We start from the raw sequence: 25,273 nt of genomic DNA, 5'->3' as shown, positions 1-25,273 counted from the left end.
CCTTCTACTAGCCGTACGATCCATGGGCCTTCTACGGGCGTATAATCATTTCGCCAATCATGGGCCGTACTATTCGTGGACCATAACAGGCCGTTAATAGGTCGTATTTGATAACTCTATGAAAATAGCCCAACGGGTTTTTGTTGACATGAAAATGGCCCAACGTATTAACGGGCCACAAATGGGCTGACTGTAACCACGGGCTGAATTTGGCCCACCAGCAGAAAATGACAGTAATGGGTCGTAAGTAACCGAATGGTGGAAATGAGACCAAGAATAAATGGGCCCTGAGAAGGCCGAAAGATAACATGGGCTGGAAATGGCCCAATGGAATAATGGGCCGTTAATGGGTATAAAGTGATACATTGTTCATTACGGGTCAGTTTCACCACTAGCCGTTAATGGGCCAAGAGTTACAAAGGGCCTCATATGGGCCGAAAGACGTCATGGTCCATACATGGGCCGGAAGTTAAAACGGGTTGGAATCATATTGGACGGCTCAGATGACACTACTGGGCCTAATTCAGATAGGTCGTAACGGGCACTAGGTTAACGGGCTGTAAATGGGCTATATGCGAATATGCTGTTAACAGGCTTTCCGTGGGCCGGCCCGCCACCTTTTGACCAAGTCAAATGGGCCAGCCTTTTCACAGGAATGGGCCTCTGTTGGGCCGTGCCACATGTCGACGTATCATAGGCACCTTCGGTCCAATGAGTAGATGACATCTGTCCCAACGGTGAGCCAACACATGTTTCCTCCAGCCAATGATGATTTTACACGTGGAAAATCCCCATTGGTCGGGGCTGTTAACGGGTTATCGGATCCAAAACCGGACCCGATAGCTTAACGGCGTTTTGTTACGGTGGATGCCACGTGTCAGTCACCCTTGACGAAAGCACTTCTGTGATGCACGATTTATCGTCATGGAAGTGGACACTTCCGTGATAATAATTTTGGTAATGTCATGGAACACTTCTACGACAACACAGGTATTACTATCTTGATTCTGTCATAAAATCGTCATGGATGTACATGCATGACAGAAAACGTGACCTACTGTGACAAACATGTATCATCACGGAAGTGTAATTTTTTTGTGGTGAAGACATCCCTGTTTGGATATTCAACTTAGCTAGAGGTTAGAGTTAGTTTCTAGCTCATGACTAACCCTGAACTAACTCCATCCAAATAGGTGTTTGGATGACAGGGTTAGATACTTAGATTGACAATAAATGCACTAGGAGAACTAGCTCAAATTAGCACCTCTTGGGTTGGATAGTTTTTTTTTTGGGCGGGTTATAGATGCAACTAGCTCAAACTAGCCCTCATGTTTAGATATACATTAGGGCTATTTGAGCCCGAACTAGCTCAAACTAGCCCTCATGTTTAGATATACATTAGGGCTATTTGAGCTCAAACTAGCTCAAACTAACTCTAACCCATGGATACAACAACAGTTAATCAACCAATAATTTGTAAGAATGCAATAAACTCCTTCCGACCCATAATATAAGATGTTAATTCATCTAATATGTGAGTATATTGGATGTTATAAGATATTATAAAAGAGTGTTGTACTACATCATTGTGCAATTGGTGTTTAGCTTCTAATATTAACTTGGTGCTTTTAGGTACATATTTTTTAGGTACATATGTCATTGGTAAAGATCCACGCTTCGACCCTTTCTGCGTATGGGGAAATGAGATATCGATGAACCAGCATCAAGTGAGTAAGCTGATAAAGATTGTTAGTAAAATGGGTCAAAAGATGACAATTAAACTTTTTTGTTTACACTTTATCCAATACAATAGCGGACTGCATGATGGTAAGTAAGAACTCTGCAGCCTTCTTTTTACTGCCCATAATGAGTTGTGTTAGATGACAATGTCTGAACCTTTTTTCCTTTGCAGTGGTTCCCAAAGCAGTTTACTCAAGATTACCTCTCAAACTACATGATTGGTGGGCATGCAAAGGTTAAAGTATTTCTACCAGAACACGATGATTATCTAGATGTTTTCATGAAGATCGTGAAGGATGGGCGATCGACCATCTCAAGGGGCTGGACTAGAGTCGTCCGTGCCTTCTGCATGGAGGAGGGCACAATATGGGCATCCCGCTTCACCTTGTTCAGCAACCAGAATGTATTTCGCCTCTTTCTTTACCGTCTTTAATAATACAAGTATACAACTGTGGTTCATCATTCTTTATTTGGTTCTTATGTAATTTTTGATATGTACCTATGAATCGAATAATGCATTGGTTGTCTGAACCTGATGGATATGAATAAAGCTATAGCATACATTCAAATTCAAATCATGTACAATTTGATATAGCAACAATTAAATTACGGTGAAATTGCACTCTCCAGGTTGTTACGCTACACACGGTTGGTAAAACACAAACGTTTGTGATATACACCATAATTCAAGGCGTTTCACATAGAGGAAACGTGTGCAAGCGTGCACACAGTTGCCATTTGCAAAGCGTGTGCGATGTCAGACAATATCACAAATGGTGCGGGCTAACTAAACGTTTGTGATAGTTGCCTTATCGTACACGATTCGCAACCATGAATTGTTTCTGATGAAGTATGCATCGTAAACGTTGCACCACAGAATAGCGTGTGTGATAGTTGTCATGTACGATGATGTTATGACGGTCCGACGTTTCGTAATCCTATCCGACACTTGTACGACGATTAGCTAATCTTCTTAATTAGCTATCGCATACATTTTGGGAAAAGCGAATGTGTGTGATTGTATGTTTATCATACACGTTCTACAAAAGTGAACCATTTGTGATGGGCCACACATCATAAACATAGCACCACAGAATACTGACTGCGATGGCAATGCGAGCACAAACGAGTAGGAGTACTATATATGCATCTTGGCTCCCTATCCCCGACGGTTTATGGGTCATGTGGGAAGGACCCCCCTATTGCCCACACTCACTTGGCGACGGTTCCAAATGTCGTTGCGGAAAGGGGTTAAAAATCGTTTGTATAGCACCGACGCGTATTAGTGATACTATGTTTTATGCTATGCTTAATGATTATCATATGCTTATCCTTGTATGATCATTCACTTGTGTTTGGTGATGAGTGCTTACTATTCCATTCATATCAATTTGTGTGCTCAACCAAGTTGTATGTGACATGGAAGAGTGACCCATGATCCTAATCGATTGTGCATTTGTATTCAAATGCAAATTTTTAATAATGCACAAATTTAGGGGGAGCTCTTGCTTATCACATACTTCTCAAAGCGACATTGTATTTCATTCATTTAATCATTTGTCGAAGCTTTAGTCTATATGTTGTCATCAATTACCAAAAATGGGGGATTGAAAGTGCAACTAATCCCTAGGTGGTTTTGGTAATTCATAACAACATATATCTCATTGAACTAATGTCCATTCAAGTTAAATATTTCAGGAAGTTCAATGATTGACATGGCAAGAACTAGTGATTGTGGACCCATCAAAATGCTAAGGGCATTGATTGGTAAAATATCAAGACTCTACATTTTTGGTAAGTGATCCAAGATCACATTAAGTCCATAGGAAAGCCAATGCTATTGAAAGGGGATGAGGTGTTGCTTAATGATCTTTTTGCTCAAGTGCTTAGTGATATTGCTCCAAAACCCTCAGCCACTTTCTCTATCCAATATGTCCAAACCCTACTTTCTAGCTTGACCGCATCGAAATTTCCTATCTGGAGCCAACGAGTTCATCTGGACTTAGCCACTGCCAAACCCTAACAAATAGGATCCACCGCTATGGATCTCGGTCTCACCGAGATGGCCTTTCCAAATCTCTGTTACTTATTGCTTCACTTTGGTCTCACCGAGTTGATGCAATAGGTACCACCGAGATGGCTTGCCAACTCTCTGTTGCCTTATTGCTTCACTTCGGTCTCTTCGAGTTGACGCAATCGGTGCCACCGAGACGAGGTTTGCCCTAGCCATTGCACATCCGTCCCTACGAGTTGGTCCAGTCGGTCCCACCAAGATTCCTAGCATTCATATCTTTTACACAGGTCGGTGCCACCGAGATTTCTGATCGATGCTACCGAGTTGGGTCAAAAGTGTGTAACGATTGGATTTCGTGTGGAGGTCGTATATACCCCTCCACCCCTTCTTCCTCATAAGAGAGAGCCGTCAGAATGTGCCTACACTTCCACCATTCATTTTCTGAGAGAGAATCACCCACTCATGTGTTGAGATTAAGAGATTCCATTCCTACCATTTGAACCTTGATTTCTAGCCTTCCTCAACTTGCTTTCCACTCAAATCCTTCTTCCACCATAGCCAAATTTGTGTGTGTGTGAGAGAGAGTTGAGTGTTGGGGAGACTATCATTTGAAGCACAAGAGCAAGGAGTTCATCATCAACACACCGTCTATTACCTTTTGGAAAGTGGTGTCTCCTAGATTGGTTAGGTGTCTCTTGGGAGCCTCCGACATGATGTGGAGTTGAACCAAGAAGTTTGTAAAGGCAATAAGATCACCTACTTCGTGAAGATCTATCCGGGTGAGGCAATTTCTTCGTGGACGATGGCTATGATGGAATAGACAAGGTTGCTTCTTCGTGGACCCTTTGTGGGTGGAGCCATCCGTAGACTCGCATAGCCGTTACTCTTCGTGCGTTGAAGTCTCCATTAACGTGGACGTACGATAACACCACCTACTGGAACCACGCAAAAAATCTCCGTGCCCCCGTTGCGTTTGCCTTCTCTAAACCCTTCCCTTTACTTACATGTGCAATGTTTTACATTCCGCTCCTATACTCTTAAGATTGTATGTGTAGATTGATTACTTGACTTGTCATAATTGCTAAAATCTACCTACAACTAAAATTGGGAAAATGTTAGGTTTTATTTGGTCAAGTAGTCTAACCTACTTTCGATCCTACAAGCATGCGGGCAGCGGCGCGCACAAGGTGTCCGGCATGCGGGCGGCGCGGACACGGCGGGCGGCACAGACACGGCGACCGACAATCGGGCAGAGTGGACACGTCGGCAGACACGCGGGCGGCACGGACGCGGAGGCCGTCACACACGCAGCAGCACGGACACGGCGGCCAGCAAGCGAGCAGCGGCGTGCACGCGGTGAATAGCACGCGGAGAACGGCGTGCATAAGTGAAGAGACAAGAGAGATAGAGACATTGAATGGCTGCATTGTGGGGTCGAGTGGAGGTGTCCGGGCATGCCCAGGCAACCTTATATTGCCCCCAGATTTGAAACGGGTTTGAGATACGCCGGTCAGTCCGGACGTTTAGGAAGAAAGTGAGGGTCCGATTGGATCAACATTTTTTGACCGGACACTGACCGGTGTATAGGGGTCTAGCTGTAGATGCTCTTAAGTAAGTTTAAGATCCACTACTACAACAAAATCTGTATGATTATGGTAAGGGAAACGTTTGGGGCCGGGGCACCGGCCGAAGCTTCGGCTGGTCCAGTCCACGCACGCGCGACGCGATCCACTCACGAGCAACCACGTGGCGCGATGGACCCGAGACGACTAGTCCTCCTCCTTTTTCTCTTCTTCCTCTCGCGCATCTCTCTCTTTCTCTCTCCCCGCTGCCATGGTCAACGCATCGCCCCGTGCCGCAGGCCTCCCAGGCGCGCCGTCGTTCAGCAGATCTGGCCGCCCTCGATCAGATCCGCGGGGATCCGCGTGCATCGGAGCTCTCCCTGCCTCACCGGACCCGGCCACGCCGGAGCTGCAACCAGCCATGGCAGGACTACACCCCGCGGCCCAAATTTGCTGGAACAGGCCGGCAAGTGCTGCAACCGTTGACAGGAAAGCTTCAACCCAAGATTAAAAATGCTTCAACCGTATATACAGAAAGCTGTAAGCGTTCAGTGCTATCGAGGGAAGCTACAACCATCTATATAAAATGCTACAAACTTTGATGAAAACAGCTTCAACCAAAACGATAGAGAAAAGTTTTCACCCAGACATTGCTCAAAAAAAAAGTTTCAATCGTTTACAGAAAAGCTTCCACCATAGAGGGGAAAAGCTTCAACCATTGAGATAAAAGCTACAACCATGTCAATTTTTTGCTACTACCGTCTGTGTTTTTGCTACATCCATTCATGCGGCCATGGTGCTTTTTTACGACTGAGCTGTGACCGGCGACGACAAGGACGACATTTTTGTTGCAACATCCTCGTTTTTTGCTACCATTGGCGCTGTGTTTTGCTACATCCGTTTAACATTTTTGCTACAATGGCGACACCGATGGATTTTTTTGCTGCAACCGTTGTCTTCATTTGCTACGACTGACACGGGAAAATGCTACCACGGGGCATCTCTGTTTTTTGCTGGAACCAATCATCGGTGAGGCGGAGCTGCATCCATGGCACTCCGACGAGCAGCGGGGGCAGCGAGCGGTCGGGGCGAGCTGAGTCCCGGAGCGCGGGGCGGCCCCGACGGGCGGCCGGGGCGGCGAGCGGACTGGACGAGCTGAGTCGCGGAGCTGCATCCATGGCGCTCCGACGGGCGGCCGAGGCGGCGAGCTGTCAGCTTCAACCGGCGGCCGGGGCGGCGAGCGGCCGGGGCGAGCTGAGTGCCGGAGAGTGGGGCGGCCCCGACGGGCGGTCTGCACGGCGAGCGCTCGGGGAGACGAGGACAAGGTAAAAAAATAGCAGAGGAGCTCGAATCTGACGGTGTTGCACAGCAGATCGGGCGGCTGGGAGCAGACCGGCCGAAACATTCGGCCGGTGCGCCGGCGCCTAGCGGTGCCCTTATGGTAAATGTTCTTTATGCTATTGTGCTATTTAGCACATTGGGACTCGAAAGACAGACGTTTCGACTCCACGACCTCGAATGAATTTGTAATTTACTCCCAAAATTGCTTTTTTTTTTTGAGAAAAGTCTCCCAAAATTGCTTGTTCTGCTTTCCCAGCCACTCACCGATTCACCGTCCTGGCGGCCCCCCAAAATTGCAACTGCGCAAACCGTAGAAACAAAACCCTCGAACCCCCCCCCCCCCCCCCCCCCCCCCGCCGCCCCCCGCGGCCTGCGCCGGCCTCGATCTACGGCAGCGGCGGCTGGAGCTGCGGCCTGGAGCTGGCACTGGCTCTCCACTCCCGTTGTATTGCCCCGCTTCCCCGAGTTCGGCGACATCCCAAATCCATTAACAGCGACTAAACTTTCCCCTTCGCCCCCCTGCTGCTCCCCGCGGTACATCCCCCCCCCCCCCCCCTCCTGGATTTCCCTCCAAGGTTGAAATGGACAAGAACCATTGCTTTGGTTGCGTTGCGGCGTTGATTTTCGTACGGTTAGGTGTCGGATACGTCAGGTGGTAGGGCTCATCGTGTGAGACAGACCAATTGGATGCGCAGTTCAAGGTTATTTTTTTTTTGTTCCACCGGATTAGTGCTAAATTTCCTTGCAGATTATATGCGTTGAATTATAGTCACCATACTTTGATCTCGGGTTCTGGTGATTTGGAATTGTGATGGTATCTATATTCCTTCTAGCAACAATGTGTCTCAGTTCTGTTTTATGACTAGTTTGGTTAGCAGTTAGCCTTTCCACTTTGTCTAAAAATAATCGCATAATACCAATACATGGAAGGTATGGAGGATGCCCATTAGAGCATGGTGGCGTCTCATGGCAGGATGTTTGTGTGGGAGTTGAATTGGACTGAGAATGCGGGTAGAATCAGCCCCTTGACAGCACTGTGATGTTGGTCAACAAAATCTTGATAAAGAAAAGATAAGGATATTTAGATGCTAATGAATGTTCTGAGAAATTCTAGTTCTATAAAACTAAGTGGTGATCTTTAGGTGCTATCAAAATAACTTTTCCTCATATTAATCTATCACAAAGAAATTGTGGAACTTGCAGTTCCATTGAAGAAAATGATGTGGCTTTCTATTGAGATAAATGTTACTTTCTCTATAACTTAATATAAGACGTTTTTTGACACTATGACAGTGTCAAGAAACTTCTTATATTAAGTTACGGAGTGAGTACCTGTTTAGCAGCTCTGAGGCTGAGGTAACTCAGGAAACTCTGAGATAAATTATGATTATTGACTTTGAAAGCTCCTGCATTTGAAAAAATAATTCTCGAGTTGAATTCTTGTAATTTTAGTCTGCAGGTTGAGTACTCTAGGTTGCATCCTTTTGTTACGGTATCTGAAATTTTGGGTGTTCCAGAATACATTCACAGCCAAGTTGCTGTTTAGTTTAATCTAGTTCTCCGAACACTAATTCGGAAGATAGCACCACATTCTTTTTATGTATTGGGAGGTTTGGTTGAACTGATATATTGCTAGTTCGATACATTTTTCACATAATTTGTCATGTTTGCTTGACAATGGGTTTTCTCAGGGGCGTGACACCTTTCAACACACACTATACTGTGGATTGCTACACTGCTGTGGTGTACAGCGAGATCATGTGTGCATATTTCTGCTGACTGTTTGAGGCAAGGCCCACATAGTAATAAACCAGAAGGCAGAAAGCAACTGTTACAAACTTATATCTCTTTTGGTACGTTTCAATTTATCTTGTGATGGAAAACTTTAGTTGGTTCAGGCTTCCATTCCTCCCCATGCAACACCCGCTCATTTAATCGCATTGGATATTTCAGCAGAAGAGCAATTGCCTGTTGTTACAATGAGTCCACGCCCACCTGGAGGTTCATTAAATCGTAAGAATTGTCCAAATGAGCCAACATCAATACCCAATCCTGCGAATTTTTGCCACCCGCAGTTTCCTCAGCATATGCAACTTTCACAACCACCGTATGCCATGAATATCCCTTTCCACCAATACCCACAGCAACACCTATACCCACCGAATGTCCAGTACGTTGTTGTGCAACCACAATATGCTCCATACTCTTTACCACCACGGATGCCGCCTCCACCACCTGCTCTAGTTATGCCGTCCACGTCAGCGTCTGATTCAGGCACCCCACGTATGGAAACTCGTCAAGAAGAACAAGACATAGATATAGTCAATGATGAGACTGCTGAACCTGACCGGACTGCTAAGCGATTACACTGGACGGAAGAGGAGGACATAAGGCTGGTAAGATTGTTTGCTCCTTTTCTTTTCATGTTGTTAGGACATTCAAATGTTTTTTGAACCACTTTGTGCTGGAACTGTAGATACGTATTTGGCTGAATTGCCCGAAGATCAAGAAGTATGACGTGTACTGGGCGGATGTTATAGCAGCATACAACAGCAACACCCCTAAAGATAGGAGAAGGGAACCAGCACATTTGAGGTGTCATTGGCATAAGATGATCCCAAAGATTGCCCGCTTCGATGACTGCTGGTGCCAGGTCAAGGCAAAATATCCTAGTGGCCTGTCTGACAATATGCAGCTGATGGACAAAACATGGGTGATGTTCAATGCGGAAGCACGGGCGATGTATCTTGAGGAAGTAAAACGTCGTTTTGCTTATAACCACTGCTGGAAAGTTGTCTGGGACCAACCCAAATGGAAATCCTACATCTTGTCTTTGTCCTCCAGAAAAGCTAAGCTGTCTGAGTCTGGGGACTACACGTCATCCTCTGAAGATACTGAGGATGACCCTGAAAAAGAGACAAGCGAAGAAGGTAGCGTCACTGCGAAGGAGAAATATGAAGGTAAAGGTGAGGTGGAAAAAGATATTCAATGCTCACTGGATCTTCAGAACATGCTAAAGACTAATCCAGGGGAGATGACAGGGGTACAACTGCTGCACGCAGATCAAAATCTTGAACCTTCCAGCATAGAGCCGCCAGAAAGAAAGGACAATGAAGCATTAATATCAGAGAAGCAACCAGAATTGTTGGTGACTGCTGCTTCGTGGTACAATGAGTTTCTGCCTGGGAGTGAGGTGTTGGCTGGTAATTCGAAGTCCAGCGAGTTGCAACATGGGGGAGTATCGAGAGAAGATGAGCCTGAAAAAGGAACACTTAAACAGGGTTACAAGGCACTAGACCATGATAGAGCAACAGCCATGGAAAACCTTCCTGAAAAGGACGGTACACAAGTCTTCAAGAAGCCAGATCATGGGATAGCAGTGAGGGAAAATGTTCCTGAAAGCAAAACAGGTGCGCAAAGTTGCAAGGTGACAAAGCTCAAACGAAAACGCAATGGCAAGGCGTTGCCTTGTTCGTCTGAGGTGCAGGAGGACATCAAACGTGCAGTGGATCTTCAGACCATGCTTATGAAGGATCGGGAGAAGATGTCAGAGGTGCAGCTCCGTCTCTCGAAAGAGAAGCTTGAGTTGGCCAAACTGAAGCAACAGGAAGCAAAGGACAAGAAGGAAACAACGCTTTATGAGAAGTATTCAGAGCTGTTGATGGCTGACACCTCCAGGTTCAGCGACTTTCAAAAGGCAGAGTATGAGAAGGCGGTGAAGCGCATGGGCGAGACATTATTTGGTAGAGATGATAGCTAGCATTAATCGTTGATTTAGTAGGCTATATTAAACACTTGTGCTGAAGTGCTATCTTATGCAGCACTAATGTTGGAACATAGGTCGATGTTGTTATAACCTGTCGATTTAGCCTACTCCAAGTAACACCACATGTGTTGTTTATCCTTCATCAGCCCTTGTTTGATCCAGCTCTCACCTAGATTTCCAATGACCAACTCCCCAGTTCCTAAAACTGGAGGAAGAACATGATTTGATGGCTGATGGATCGAAGTTGAAGTTTGGAAGCATCAAATTGCAAGTTCCTAAGGTGTGGCTGACAGAGTTTTAGCTTTTCATGCTGAACCGTTGCAAATAAATAGTGTTAATCCATCTGGGCCTGTTTATAGTCTTTATTATTTTTTGCGGGGAATATAGTCTTTGTTTTTGAGAAAGAAAATGATCGTTTTCTAGCTTAATGGCTCCAAAACGAAAAAGCATGGACCTTCCAAACAATCTTTGCTCAGGGAAATAGAATTAGGTCATTTTTGAAAAAGCATGGACCATCCAAAACAATCTTTGTTCATGCTGGTCTCGGTTATTTTGCTCAACAACATGGTATTTCCTGATGCTTCCTATTCCGAACTTGTGACGAGTTAGAAGTAAAATCTCTAAACAAAACACGTATGGCTGTTCACGAGGAAAGGAAGAACACAACCTCTGGCTAAGCATGGTTTGATATTTCTCACGGCAATTGTAGTGAGACTGGAGGGTATTGGTTTGAATAATGGGATCCTTTTCTGAACTTGTGATGTGAATCTTGTTTACGACTTACGAAGACTTGGTCGCTTGGCACCACCAAAAAATGGTTTGTTTACTGTGCGGTGCGGCCTGCTTATCATTTGGAATGGACCCTCAAGTCTCACTGACGGTCGTCTTGATGAGAGATGGGCAGTTTAGTGATGAGGCAGATGGATAAAAGGAAATTGTGGAACATCATTGGAAAGCTAATGTGCTTCAGAAGATTATAGGTTCTGCATGACGTGTGACGTCTAACTGTTTGTTATTAAGTTATTAATAGAGTGAAACATCATGCTATCTCAGGTACGTGTACTATTTCTGGTGATGAAGATGAGGATATTTTCAATGCCTTAGTGTGTTGTATAAAGCGCACATGCATTACATATGGCTATTATGGATGTTTGGGAACTTCGGGATAAAGAGGCTTTTTTCAACTCTTAACTGGGATCGGTTGTTCGTTATGCTTGATAATATGAGCATCCCCCTGCGTTCAAAGATCTCTTTTTTTCTTTCGCGGAGCTTGGCATCTACAAAATGATACCAGGGCTTTTTTTTAATAAATTTTTTGAGAAGAGAGGGAGCTCATCTAGGTTTTCTGTTATTTTCTTTTGGGAAGTCATTAATCCTACTATGTCGACTATCAGGCTGCTACGCCTTCGGAGGGTAGTGGTAAGGGCTGTGATGGTTGAGTACCGGATTGATCCTCCACCTATGGTTAGTCATGATGTGTGGTTGCCTCCTCCTAATTACAATATGATTATTGTGGATGCTTGTTTTTTCTTTTCTTTTTTGCTGGTTGTGGCTCCGCTAGTGTGGTCAGTTGCTCGGTTGGCGAGACATTCCTTTCTGCATGGGATTTTATTCCTACATGTTAAGTGCAGAAGAAGCTGAACTCCGTGCGTGTCTGGCATACCTTTATAAACTGAAATCACTCTGCGCCGTCCATTCACTCTGGAAACTGATTGTTTATTTGTGTGCTACTCCCTCCGTTATTGAATGCAAGTCTTTTTAGAGATTTCAATGTAAACTATATACAAAACAAAATGAGTGAATCTATACTTTAAAATACTTCTGTATTCATCTATATGTTGTTCGTATTCAAATCTCTAAAAAGTCTTATATTTAGAACAGAGAAAATAGCATTTTCTTACAAATGAAGCTAAGCTTTCGACGGGTCCACGCCCCTTGATTTGAAGAAAAAAGTGTTTGCCATCACAAAGCTTTTGCAGAGCTTTAGCCAAACAAAGATTAAAAGGACATGCCAAGGGCATCTTCAAAGCGGACCCCCAATCCTTCACTCTATGTCCGAATCATAGTGTTCAGATCATTTTTGCCATCCAATGAGGACTTGCATATGTCTGATTAGCAGTCCGGACTTACTGATTTCGCTATCCTAGAAACAAACGTGGGAGGTATTGTCGGAGACCGGACATCCACTTGACCAATCAAAAGCCTCTGTGTGGTCCTCCTCTTCTTTCTCTCTTTCCATGTATGCCCCCCTCTCCTCTCTCTCCTTCCAACCGGACACCACATCATAAATCTCACCACATGCATGGTCCTCCTCTACTCTCTTTCCTTCCAACCGGACTAATTTGTGAATAGCTTTGGAAGACTCTCTCCGGCAGCATATCCGTAGATCACGTGTGGACATATACCAAAAATATTTACGGGTCAGTTTTGGGATGCCCTAACATGATTGCTCACGAGATTGCGAAATTCTGCTTTTTTGTTTAGATGGGTCGTTAGTAAATAGTGTCTAATCCTGCATGGTGGCTTCTAGTATAACGGACGATTGCAAGAATATTATCATCAATTAATATATGGGTTGTTTTTCGAAAATAAACATGAAAAGGACTTGAAAGGGATGATGGAGGATGTGCTACTTCTTCCGCTTGCTTATAGGTGTTTTTGCTTAAACAAGACTCACTGTGAAGCACAAGTAGCAAAGAATCGACGCAAGTCCATCCATCCACACAAGGCGTAATTAAACACCGTTGCATATTTCTTATAAAAGAAAGATTGAATGGGCTTTATGATGCGGCTACTCCACTTCTCCGCTTGTATGGAAGCAAGTAGATTCTTCAACTCCTCCGCCATGGAACGATGAGAGCAACCGGCACAATGGCAAAACGTGTTTCTGAGTGAACGAAAAATTCTCAATAACCGGCACAAATGGCAAAAAGCGTGTGGTTTTGCGCTGATGTGTGCGTGTCTATATTGTATTTGGCGTTTCCAAAACAAAAAAATAAGCATGAAAAAGTTTAATTTTTTTTTTGCGGGTGAAAAAGTTTAATTACAAAGATGGGAAGTCAGCCATCCTCTAGAACAGGAAAGGAAGACCATCTGTCTTTCAAATTTCGACATCATTTCTGGTACGGTGCCCTTTTCTTCACCAACCGAAAGATGCAAGTACAAGATGGGGAGTCGCTCATGAGCAGCGGAAGAGAGCTCCACGGGGACCGTCTTTTCTCCTCTCTCGTCGCCCCTTCCAAGGTATCCCCGTTGCCTCTGTTTCTTGGTTCTATCCAGCAATTTTGGTTTGTTCCTATTGCTCGGTTGGGTCTCATCCATCTATATCCCTGTTCTTTGAGCTGCTCCTTAACTCCAGTAATTCTAAAAAGAATCCCTTCTTGTTTGGATGGACCGAATCTAGGCACTAGTGGTCATGTGTAATTAGGGTTTATGTAAATCCTAATTCATGTAAATCTAGGTACAGAATGTTGATTTCGTATATGGTGTTTAGGTAAATCTAGGCACTAGTGTTCATGTCATGTTCTACGGCGATAACACATTGGTGTTCATGTTTTTGGTTGGATCTGTACCACTGTAATACAAAAAGATTAGTCACAAGTTAGCCACCTGTTAATGGGAGAGGAAGGAGGATGAGTGGCCTTCTCTTTTCCTTTCACAAATTGGTCACAAGTTAAATGCAGCGTGGGTCTTCATTTGCCGACATTTGTTGACGTTAATTCTCTTTTCTTACTGGAACAGGCTGTCAAGGATTGTTCTATCTGTCTCGGAAGAATGTGTTCAGAGTGAATTCTTCTGAGGGCTGAGACTTATTTATTAAATTATTAACTTATTAACTTATATAAGGTCTTGCCTTCTATGGCTGCAATCCAGAAGCTTTATGAGGTCTGCAAAGTATCATTATTTGAAAAAGGGCCATCATCTCCTGAAGCCGTCGAAAATGCTCGTACTGTATTAGGTAAGAACTACATGGAGAATCAGCGGTAACCAAACTAAATGCCTTACTGTTGATTACTACATATACTGTGGTTGTGGATGTGTTTCTGCGCTGCTTGGAGAAGAGCACAATGTGTCAATACTAAGTTTTTTACTGCTAATTAGATTAATATCTTAGTTATTGGATGTGTTCCCATGCTCTCCTGAATAAACAAAAACTTCAGACATAAGTGAGCAGAGGAGGTTGTGACGTTGCACCTATTTCACTTTTTCTGATGCTTCTGTAATCATAGCCTCATTCAACTTTGTTCTCTCATTTAAAGTAGCTTGAAACGTCCACCTCACATATGAACTGCTTTTTACTTTTGAATGCCCTGTTAGGTCTTTCTGACATTTTACCTCACCTGTGTCGACCATCATATAATTATATAATTATGTACACACTTGCTTGGCAGTAGGATTTTCATGAACTTTACCTTACACCTCGACAGATATGATCACACCTTCTGATGTTGGACTTGAGTGTGAAGCACAAGCTGTTCGTGTTTGGAGAAGACCACGGGCCTTGAATAGGAAAACAGTGCTCCATTCAAGCCCAGCGATCAGATATCGTCATATATATGAGTGCAAAAGCTTCTCTGTAAGCCACATCAACTACTTACCCACTGTCATGCTATTATTTGTATCTGCAACACTTATGTATTCCCTCCGTCCCAAAATTTTTGTCTTAAATTTGTCTAGATACGGATTTATCTAGTCACATTTTAGTGTTAGATACTTCCGTATCTAGACAAATGTAAGACAAGAATTTTGGGACGGAGGGAGTATTTGTTAGTCCTCCTTTATCTCTTGTGCTTTTTATTTGTTTTGAGGTTGCCCAATGTCCTTTCACATTGTCCCTGCAGATTGGAATATATTGCATACCAGCATCATCCATCATTCCACTGCATAACCATCCAGGCATGACTGTGCTCAGCAAACTTCTCTATGGTAAAGTGCATGTCAGAGCGTATGATTGGATCGATATAGACGAACCCGGTAACTTATCAAAAGGTAGGTCTTATCTTGATCACAGTTGATTTTGTTTTCTTTAGGTGTTCATACATGCATCATAGTTTTGAGATTGTACAATATTTTATGAGGAGTGTGCACTAGTTCTTTAACCTTGTAACACAAAAAATATGGTCCAGATACATCAAAAGCCCTAAGATGAATCTTACTGTTTCATTTCCTCAATACTTTTTGAGGTTATATCTGGTTTTTTATCCCCTCTGCTATAAGAAATTCTGCTAAATGTAATTTTCTTTGCCACTGCTGTCAGTACTGCATTTGTCTGTCTTGGACTTTGCTGTAGACCGAGAGTTCGTAAATGGAAACTCTTATTTTTCGTTAAGATGTCATAATCAGAAAATATCTGCGCTCAGCTCTGTTGATGTACTAAAGTATACATGATTATAATATCCAAATGTTTCCAACTGAAACACGCACGCACAACTGATTTCAAACTTGTTTGGTGCTGGCAGTCAGACCAGCCAAGGTTGTGAGGGATGGTGAAATATCTGCGCCTTGCGCGGCGATGGTGCTTCGTCCAACAGACGGTGGGAATGTCCATGCCCTGAAAGCCATCACTCCCTGTGCTATCTTGGACATCTTGTCGCCTCCTTACTCATCAAAGGATGGAAGGCATTGCTCCTACTTCCGGAGACGCCGAAAATCAGCCCCATCGGGTCAGTGCTGTTATCTCCCTTGGACGAAGAACAACCATGCTTTATGGGACCATGATGTGGCTTCAGGATCTTAATTTCTTACATGTTTTCTATTGTTTCTCCAGGCATTTTATGGGACCGAACAAGGGAGTCTGAATTTGTCTGGCTGGAAGAATACCAGCCCTGTGACAGCTTTGTTATTAGAAGAGACCTGTACACAGGACCTACTTTGGACCTGTGAACTCATATTTCGTTGATACCGTGCTCGGCGCTATAGTTATGCTTGCCCTAACACTTTAAGTTATATATCAAGAAGCACACAGATACACATAATGCAGAAAGGTTGTTGTCTTTTGTTCTCTTTGAATTTTTATTTATAGGCACTCTTTGGGAATTTGATCTGATAAAACTATTGTAAGATGATGTTATTGTATATTTCAGGGTGTGTAACATGTTGGCAAAATATTTACATCTAACTATATGTACCAAGCATAAGGCGCTTTTGAGCCTTCCTCTCAATATGAACCTTCCTTGGAAATGCTGACAGGAATATTTTCAACATGTGCGTTGTATTCCTTGAGTTGTTTGCATTTTGGTGTCTTGACCTAACTACACACTGTGACCTGCCACCAACCTCAGATTTGACGCTCTGTTCATCTTATCAAAGCAGATTGTTCTTTTTCAATTGAAAGCGGTGTTCCTATCAATAGTGAGTAGTCTATGGGGACTTCGTAAATTTTAAACCTTAGTGAGTCCAACCTTCGGTTGTGTTGTGTAGTGTGTGTATGAATCTTCATTGTGTTCCCTAAAACATTGTTATCATTTATTGGTGTATTAAGCCAAAAAAAACATAGTGAGCCGCTTCACCCGAAATTCTTTTTGCCATTCGGATTTCATTCAGCAGACACAAAATCAAGTAGAGAAGTACAAGGGTAGAAAATAGGGAAAAAAGAAATGACAACTGATTCTAATAATATTGTATATTATTAAACATTATGCTGATGAAAGTCACTCTCCTCGTGAGTTTCAAATTGGAGAACAGGTTTATGTGAAGCTTCACCCTTATGCTCAACAAATTGTGGAAGCTTGCCCATATCCCAAACCTGCGTACAAGTATTTTGGTGGTCAACAAAGTGGAGTTAGTGGCTTATGAATTGGCTCTACCACTATCCAACAAAGTTCACCCAGTGTTTCGCGTGTCTTCGCTTGAAGCAACAAATACCAAATCATACACTAGTTTTCATTGATCTGCCATATCCAGCGGAGTTGGATATAACTGAAACCGTTCCATAAGCCATCTTGGATCGTCATCTGGTGAAAAATGGGCAATCCTCTCTGTTACAAGTGTTGATCAAGTGGTTCTATATGCCTGAAACATTAGCTACATGGGAGGACCATGGCGTGATCAAAGCTCGTTTTCCGTTGGCTCCAGCTTGGGAGCAGGTTTCGTCAATCTGAATTCTCCTTCCCCCTTTCCTCTCTTCCCTCCCAAGCTTCTCTTTTTCTCTAGTGAAAGGATTGAGAAGAGGTGTCTAGAGGGGGGGGGGGTGATTAGACCCTCAACAAACAAAGTTGGCAGTTTTTAAGTTTTTCAAGTTGAGGTGGTAGATTAACACAATTTCAAGCATACATAATACAATTCAAGCAAGCATGCTATATGAGCAGCGGAAAATAAAGCATGCAACTTGCAAGAAAAGTAAAGGGATGGGATTGAAGTGTGCAAAACAAGTGGCGGAGCCAGAAAAATTCGATCGAGGGGGCCGAGTGATGGTGAATCGGGTTGGGGAGGGCCAAACCATTGAAAAGAAGACATTTAGCAACAACTAATGACTAATTTTACACTGTTCACAAGTAAATTATCAACAAATCTTGGATGTTAGGGGGGCCAGGGCCCCTGCTGGCACCCCCTGTCTCCGCCACTGGTGCAAACGCAATTGGAGACACGGAGATTTTTGGCATGGTTCCGATAGGTGTTGCTATCGTACATCCACGTTGATGGAGACTTAAACCCACGGAGGGTAACGGTTGCGCGAGTCCACGGAGGGCTCCACCCACGAAGGGTCCATGAAGAAGCAACCTTGTCTATCCCATCATGACCATCGCCCATGAAAGACTTGCCTCACTAGGGTAGATCTTCATGAAGTAGGCGATCTCCTTGCCCTTAAAAACTCCTTGGTTCAACTCCACAATCTTGACGGAGGCTCCCAAGTGACACCTAACCAATCTAGGAGACACCACTCTCCAAAAGGTAATAGATGGTGTGTTGTTGATGAACTCCTTGCTCTTGTGCTTCAAATGATAGTCTCCCCAACACTCAACTCTCTCTCACAGATTTGGCTATGGTGGAAAGATGATTTGAGTGGAAAGCAACTTGGGAAAGGCTAGAGATCACGATTCATATGGTAGGATTGGAATATCTTGGTCTCAACACATGAGTAGGTGGTTCTCTCTCGAAAAATGAGTAGTGGAAGTGTAGGTATGTTCTGATGGCTTTCCTCGCAAATGAATAATGGGTGGAGGGGTATATATAACCTCCACACAAAATCTAGCTGTTACACACGGATTCCTAAACTCGGTGGGACCGAATCAGCAAACTCTGTCAGACCGATTCAGGTCAAAATATGAACGTTAGAGTTTTTGGTGGGTCCGATATGGTCATCTCGGTGGGACCGATGTGCAGGGGTTAGGGTAAAACCTCAACTCGGTTTGACCGATTACTCAAACTCGGTGAGACCGATTTTGGTAATAAGCAAACAGAGGACTGATCAAGCAAACTCGGTGGGACCGATTGCACAAACTCGATGGGACCGATTTTGTTGCAATAGGTCACAAAGAATTTGCAAGTCCATCTCGGTGAGACTGAGATCCCATCGATGAGATCGAAGTGACTAGGGTTTGGCAGTGGCTGAATAAGATGAAACTCGATGGCACCGGATAGACAAAGTTGGTGGGGCCGAGTTTGACATTTAGGTTTAGGACATATGTGGATGTGAGAAAGTGGCTGAGGGTTTTGGAGCATATCACTAAGCACTTTGAGCAAGCAAGCCATTAAGCAACACCTCATCCCCTTTTAATAGTATTGGCTTTCCTATGGACTCAATGTGATCTTGGATCACTAAAATAGAAAATCTAGAGTCTTGCGCTTTTGCCAATATTTGTCCTTAGCATCTTGAAGGGGTTCCACATTCTCTTGTCCATGTCCATGCCACTCCAACATTGAACTTATCTGAGATATACTAGGTATAAGTATTAGTCCAACAAGTGATATGTTGTCATGAATTACCAAAATCACCCAGGGAGCACTTGTGCTTTTAATCTCCCTCTTTTTGATAATTGATGACAACATACATCAAAGCTTTAGATAAAGATATAAGGGAATGGCAAGTAAAGCTTTGGAAGGAAATGCAACATGCATTGGCTCCCCCTACATGCATGCAATTATGTGATAATAGATCATAAGAGTATGAGAATGCATAAACATGTCAGAGCAAGCAATGAGTTACATCTGTCTTGGCTATATGCATCAGAGCAAATGATATAGATACTAGAAATATACCTTCATGTTCACGAGTCTCTCTTGCAAACAATATGTACCATAGCAAGAGATCTTCATGCACATGAGCGTGATGCATATACTTACCTTGTTGTCTTGAGCTAGCTTTGAAGAAGATGTACATATGTAAACAAGGTTAGATAAGACAAGAACATCTACTAGACAGAGCAAGAACTAAAGAACACAGGAATACCAAGACTGGGATGACATGTAGAGTGTGAGTACTAGGTACTCTATTTGGATATTGACATGTCCCAAAGAATAAAGATATGCAATGAATTCTACAGATTTTCTTCCCTTATATGTCTTTCTCCCCCTGAATCTGACATGGGATAATGGGAGCAGATGGGGTAGCAGAAAATCAGAGCAAACAAGAAAATAACCAGAGCAAGATAAAGTCATAACATATGCTATCATGTCTTTCCCCTCTTGAAGACATGAGACAACTTTCCTCTTAAGAATAAGAGCATTAGGAGAAGCTTTTATGTGCACATTCTCTCTTATGTGATAAGCTTTGATGTGCTCTCTCTCTCCCCCTTTGACATCAATATCCAAGAAGGGACTTCTAGAGCATGAGTCAAGTAGGTTTGGTCCTGGAGTCACATTTCAAAGCCACGTGTAATATTGATGCTGGTAGAGGACAAGTTTCAAAGAGTGGAGCTGGGACAAATATGCAGAATGCAAGTGGCATAGATTTTGTCTCTGGACTGAAATCGGTAGCACCGAGTGGTTGCAATCGGTGGCACCGAGTTGATTCGGTTCAGCCGAAGAAATCAATCCGTTGAGACCGAGTTCAACCCAGAGAGCAACTTCTTGTCTCCTTAGCTCACTAGGCAAATAAGATCTCACAAGGATATGCAAAGAATTAACCGAATGATTTGCAATGAATTGGATGCAGGGGAATGCAAAAAATAATAGAGAAAAGAAAATATATCTAGATGAAGTTTTTTTTGAAAGGGGAACTAGCATGCATGAGACAAATGCAAGGGCTCAAAGAAACAACATAGAACTTCATCTAGAATTGGTCGGCGACAAAGTCACCTATGTTGGAGTATATTGACTTAGGAGTCAAGTGAAGACACTTGATTATAGGTCATACTCATCGTTTAAGCTCAAAATGGGGTTGCCATTTTTTGTTTAATCATTTTGATGTATTCTCGTCTTGTTGAGTTGCTTTGACCCATGTCTTGGGGTTAAGGTTCTCTAAGATGGAATGACATACCTTGGGTGGTGGTGTTGAACTTGGTTATGTAGTTGAACTTGTGTAAGGTGCTCAAGTTGAAGTAGACCATCAAGAAATGGGAGCACCCCTTATAGTTGAAGTTCATCTTCCTACATGGATTAATCTTGCAAGGAAGAGCACTTATATCCAAAGTGACAATCATGAAATTTGATACCAAATGAAATTTTATATAAGGAGTTTGTCAAAGGATATATTGAATGGATTCGTGCTTCCTTGTCTTCATCCACCATTGTAGGGACTTGGAGATGTAGAGATTGCTTAAAGTGTGATTGAGCTGCAATCTCATAGAGTTGGGCTTATCCAAGTTCCTACAAGGGTTAGATAGCATGCAAGAGTACAAGAGTATCCAAGACATGTGATCATCATCATAAGAGAATGGTCAAGTATTAGTCATAGTAAGGCTCATGCCTTGCATGCATCCACATGGAGTTTCTACTGCAAATTTGAGGCATCAATGATGTTCAATTCACCTCGCAACCTGCAAAACACTTTCTCATCAAGTGGTTTAGTGAATATATCCGCCAATTGCTTGTCGGTATGAACATGCTTAAGTTTGATATCTCCCTTAGCAACATGATCTCAAATGAAATGATGACGAACTTCAATATGCTTAGTTCGAGAATGCTGCACGGGATTATGAGCAATCTTAATAGCACTCTCATTGTCGCAAAGCACTGGAACATGTTTCACATATATCCCATAATCTTTAAGAGTTTGGGTCATCCAAAGTAATTGAGCACAACATGAACCAGCGACAATATATTCTGCTTCAGCGATGGATAAGGATACTGAGTTTTGTTTCTTGGAGGACCAAGACACAAGAGATCTACCAAGAAATTGACAAGTACCCGAAGTGGACTTTCTATCAACCTTGCATCGGCATAGTCCGAGTCAGAGTAGCCAACAAGATCAAAAGAAGACCTCTTAGGATACCAAATGCCAAAATTTGGTGTATGTATTAAGTATCTCACTATCCTTTTCACAGCCTTAAGATGACACTTTTGAGGGCTGCTTGATATCGTGCACATATGCATACACTTAGCATGATATTGGGACGGGAGGCACAAAGGTATAACGATGAACCAATCATAGAGCGGTAAACCTTTTGGTCAACCGGTTTGCCATCCTTTGTCAAGTCAAGATGTCCACTAATAGGCGTGGGGGTATTCATACCTTTGCATTCTTGCATCTTGAACTTCTTGAATAAGTCCTTGGCATACTTCGTTTGAGAGATAAAGGTTCCCTCCTTAGTTTGCTTGATTTGCAAACCAAGAAAGAACTTGAGTTCACTCATCATAGACATCTCAAACTTCTCTAACATAAGCTTCCCAAACTTCTCACTAAAATGAGGGTTAGTTGATCCAAATATGATATCATCAACATAAATTTGGCACACAAAAATTCTCCATTAACCCTTTTGGTAAAGAGTGTAGAATCAATTTTACCAATTCCAAACCCTTTATCAAGAAGAAACTTAGTCAAGCATTTATACCAAGCTCTAGGAGCTTCCTTAAGACCATAAAGAGCTTTGTGAAGTTTGTAAACATGGTCGGGTTTCTTAGGATTAACAAAGCCGGGAGGTTGTTTAGCATAAACTTCCTCCTCAATTTCACCATTAAGAAAAGCACTTTTAATGTCCATTTGATATAGGTAATGTCATGATGATTGGCATAGGCAAGTAAGATGCGAATGGACTCAAGTCTAGCAACGGGGGGCATAAGTCTCATCATAGTCCATACCTTCGACTTGAGTGTAGCCTTGAGCAATGAGACGAGCCTTGTTGCGTACAACTTGTCCATCTTCGTCTTGCTTCTTCCGAAACACCCATTTGGTTCCAATGACATTGTGCTTCTCATCGGGCTTTTCAACCAACGTCCATACTTGGTTCCTCTCAAAGTTGTGTAGCTCTTCGTGCATGGCATTTATCCAATCCGGACCTTCCAATGCTTCTTCAAACTTCATACGTTCAATGCTAGAAATGAATGAGTAATGTTCACAAAAGTTAGTCAAACGAGTTTTAGAGTGAGTAATTCTCCCGGTTTGAATGTCATCAAAGATTTGTTCGACGGGATGATATCTTGAGACTCTTGCTCAAACTCGTGATAGCTTTTGTTTGGGTCGGGATGGAACATCCTCTTCGTTGTCTTGTTCTTCTCCTTGTCTTTCTTCGTTGTTGTTGGCGTGGTCGTTCTCCTGTGGAGGTGGAGAAGGAGGTCGTCGAGGTTCATCTTGTTGTACATCCTCGTTCTCATCGTCTTGACATGTCCCACTCGTGGATGCCTCCAAGTCAACTCGTGGTTCACCTTGGCGTGAGGTTGAGGCTTCCACTTGGACAGATGAGGTACTCTCCTTCACCTTCGTTGGGCGAATCTTGCCGATAGACAAGTCTTGAATTGCTTCTGAAGGATCTTTGTCACCTACATCAATTAGCAATTGCTCTACCTGTGAGTTGTTAGATTCATCAAACTTCACATCTACTGTCTCTTAAACCTTTCGGGTGAAATGTTGTAGACACGTTAAGTGTGAGAGTTTGAGCCATAACCTAGTAGGAAACCTTCATGAGACTTAGGAGAAAATTTCGAACGATGATGCTTGTCAACAATGTAACACTTTGAGCCGAATACTCGGAAGTATCCAACTTGGGGTTTGTTACCGGTGAGGAGCTCGTATGCCGTCTTGCCAAGTAGCTTGTGAAGATATAGATGATTCGTTGCATGACAAGCTGTCTCAACTGCTTCTACCCAGAAGTGTTTTGGCATCTTGTACTCATCAAGCATCATTCTCGCCATTTCGATGAGCGTCCGGTTCTTCCTCTCAACAACTCCATTTTGTTGAGGTGTGTACGTAGCCGAAAGCTCATGTGAGATCCCTTTTTCGTCAAGAAAGGTGTCCACATTGGCGTTCTTGAACTCCGTTCCATTGTTGCTATGAACGTTCTTGATCTTCACTTCAAATTGGTTTTGGGCCTTCCTAGCGAAGTTTTTGAAGATCTTTTGAACCTGCGATTTATCATCAAGAAAGAACACCCACGTAAATCTTGAAAAATCATCAACGATGACTGATAACCCACAAGTATAGGGGATCGCAACAGTTTTCGAGGATAGAGTATTCAAACCAAATTTGTTGATTCGACACAAGGGGAGCCAAAGAATATTCTCAAGTATTAGCAGTTTAGTTGTCAATTCAACCACACTTGGATAACTTAGTATCTGCAGCAAAGTATTTAGTAGCAAAGTAGTATGATAGTAATGGTAATAGTGATAAAATTAACGGTAGCAGTTTTGTAGTAATTGTAACAGTAGCAACGGAAAAGTAAATAAGCAAGCACAATATGTGAAAAGCTCGTAGGCATTGGATCAGTGATGGATAATTATGTCGGATGCGATTCATCATGTAATAGTTATAACATAGGGTGACACAGAACTAGCTCCAGTTCATCAATATAATGTAGGCATGTATTCCGTATATAGTCATACGTGCTTATAGAAAAGAACTTGTATGACATCTTTTTTCCTACCCTCTCATTTGCAGCGGGGTCCTAGTGAAAACTAAGGGATATTAAGGTCTCCTTTTAATAGAGTACCGGACCAAAGCATTAACACATAATGAATACATGAACTCCTCAAACTACGGTCATCACCGAGAAGTATCCCGATTATTGTCACTTCGGGGTTGTCGGATCATAACACATGATAGGTGACTATAGACTTGCAAGATAGGATCAAGAACTCACATATATTCATGAAAACATAATAGGTTCGGATCTGAAATCGTGGCACTCGGGCCCTAGTGACAAGCATTAAGCATGGCAAAGTCATAGCAACATCAATCTCAGAACATAGTGGATACTAGGGACAAAACCCTAACAAAACTAACTTGATTACATGGTAAATCTCATCCAACCCATCACCGTCCAGCAAGCCTACGATGGAATTACTCACGCACGGCGGTGAGCATCATGAAATTGGTGATGGAGGATGGTTGATGATGACGACGACGATGAATTCCCCTCTCCGGAGCCCCGAACGGATTCCAGATCAGCCCTCCCGAGAGAGATTAGGGTTTGGCGGCAGCTCCGTATCGTAAAACGCAATGAAACTTCCTCTTTGATTTTTTTTCTCCGCGTAACGGAATATATGGAGTTGGAGTTGAGGTTGGTGGAGTAGCAAGGGGCCCACGAGGCAGGGGGCGCGCCCAGGGGGAGGGGGCGTGCCCCCACCCTCGTGGACAGGGTGTGGGCCCCCTGACGCTATTCCTTTTGCCAATATTTTTTATTAAATCTGAAAAGTTGCTCCGTGGATTTTCAGGTCATTCCGAGAACTTTTATTTCTGCACAAAAGTAACACCATGGCAGTTCTGCTGAAAACAGCGTCAGTCCAGGTTAGTTTCATTCAAATCATGCAAGTTAGAGT

General features: G+C 43.1%; 2 protein-coding genes across 2 annotated transcripts; both read left to right on the top strand.

Annotated features, from left to right (window-relative positions):
• The first annotated feature begins 7,014 nt into the window (after positions 1 to 7,014).
• On the top strand, positions 7,015 to 10,657 carry LOC123111698 (uncharacterized). Its single transcript, XM_044532546.1, has 4 exons — positions 7,015 to 7,191; positions 8,349 to 8,510; positions 8,611 to 9,053; positions 9,134 to 10,657. Exons 3-4 carry the CDS (start codon positions 8,637 to 8,639, stop codon positions 10,415 to 10,417), a joined length of 1,701 nt encoding a protein of 566 aa, XP_044388481.1. The 5' UTR covers positions 7,015 to 7,191; positions 8,349 to 8,510; positions 8,611 to 8,636; the 3' UTR covers positions 10,418 to 10,657.
• A 2,795-nt stretch (positions 10,658 to 13,452) lies between these two features.
• On the top strand, positions 13,453 to 16,626 carry LOC123116068 (plant cysteine oxidase 4). Its single transcript, XM_044537076.1, has 6 exons — positions 13,453 to 13,666; positions 14,165 to 14,381; positions 14,851 to 14,999; positions 15,265 to 15,412; positions 15,883 to 16,086; positions 16,191 to 16,626. Exons 2-6 carry the CDS (start codon positions 14,282 to 14,284, stop codon positions 16,304 to 16,306), a joined length of 717 nt encoding a protein of 238 aa, XP_044393011.1. The 5' UTR covers positions 13,453 to 13,666; positions 14,165 to 14,281; the 3' UTR covers positions 16,307 to 16,626.
• Positions 16,627 to 25,273: the final 8,647 nt, after the last annotated feature.

This window comes from Triticum aestivum, chromosome 5B (assembly GCF_018294505.1).
Source record: "Triticum aestivum cultivar Chinese Spring chromosome 5B, IWGSC CS RefSeq v2.1, whole genome shotgun sequence".
Lineage (NCBI taxonomy): Eukaryota > Viridiplantae > Streptophyta > Magnoliopsida > Poales > Poaceae > Triticum > Triticum aestivum.
This window is presented reverse-complemented; position numbering and strand designations above follow the sequence as displayed.

Bases quoted from the DNA above. Each gene is read 5' to 3' on its own strand.
- LOC123111698 (XM_044532546.1), top strand. From the start codon at position 8,637: ATGAGTCCACGCCCACCTGGAGGTTCATTAAATCGTAAGAATTGTCCA. The intron at 9,054-9,133 runs GTAAGATTGTTT...CTGGAACTGTAG, and splicing joins AAGAGGAGGACATAAGGCTG to ATACGTATTTGGCTGAATTG.
- LOC123116068 (XM_044537076.1), top strand. From the start codon at position 14,282: ATGGCTGCAATCCAGAAGCTTTATGAGGTCTGCAAAGTATCATTATTT. The intron at 14,382-14,850 runs GTAAGAACTACA...ACACCTCGACAG, and splicing joins AAATGCTCGTACTGTATTAG to ATATGATCACACCTTCTGAT. The intron at 15,413-15,882 runs GTAGGTCTTATC...TGGTGCTGGCAG, and splicing joins ACCCGGTAACTTATCAAAAG to TCAGACCAGCCAAGGTTGTG.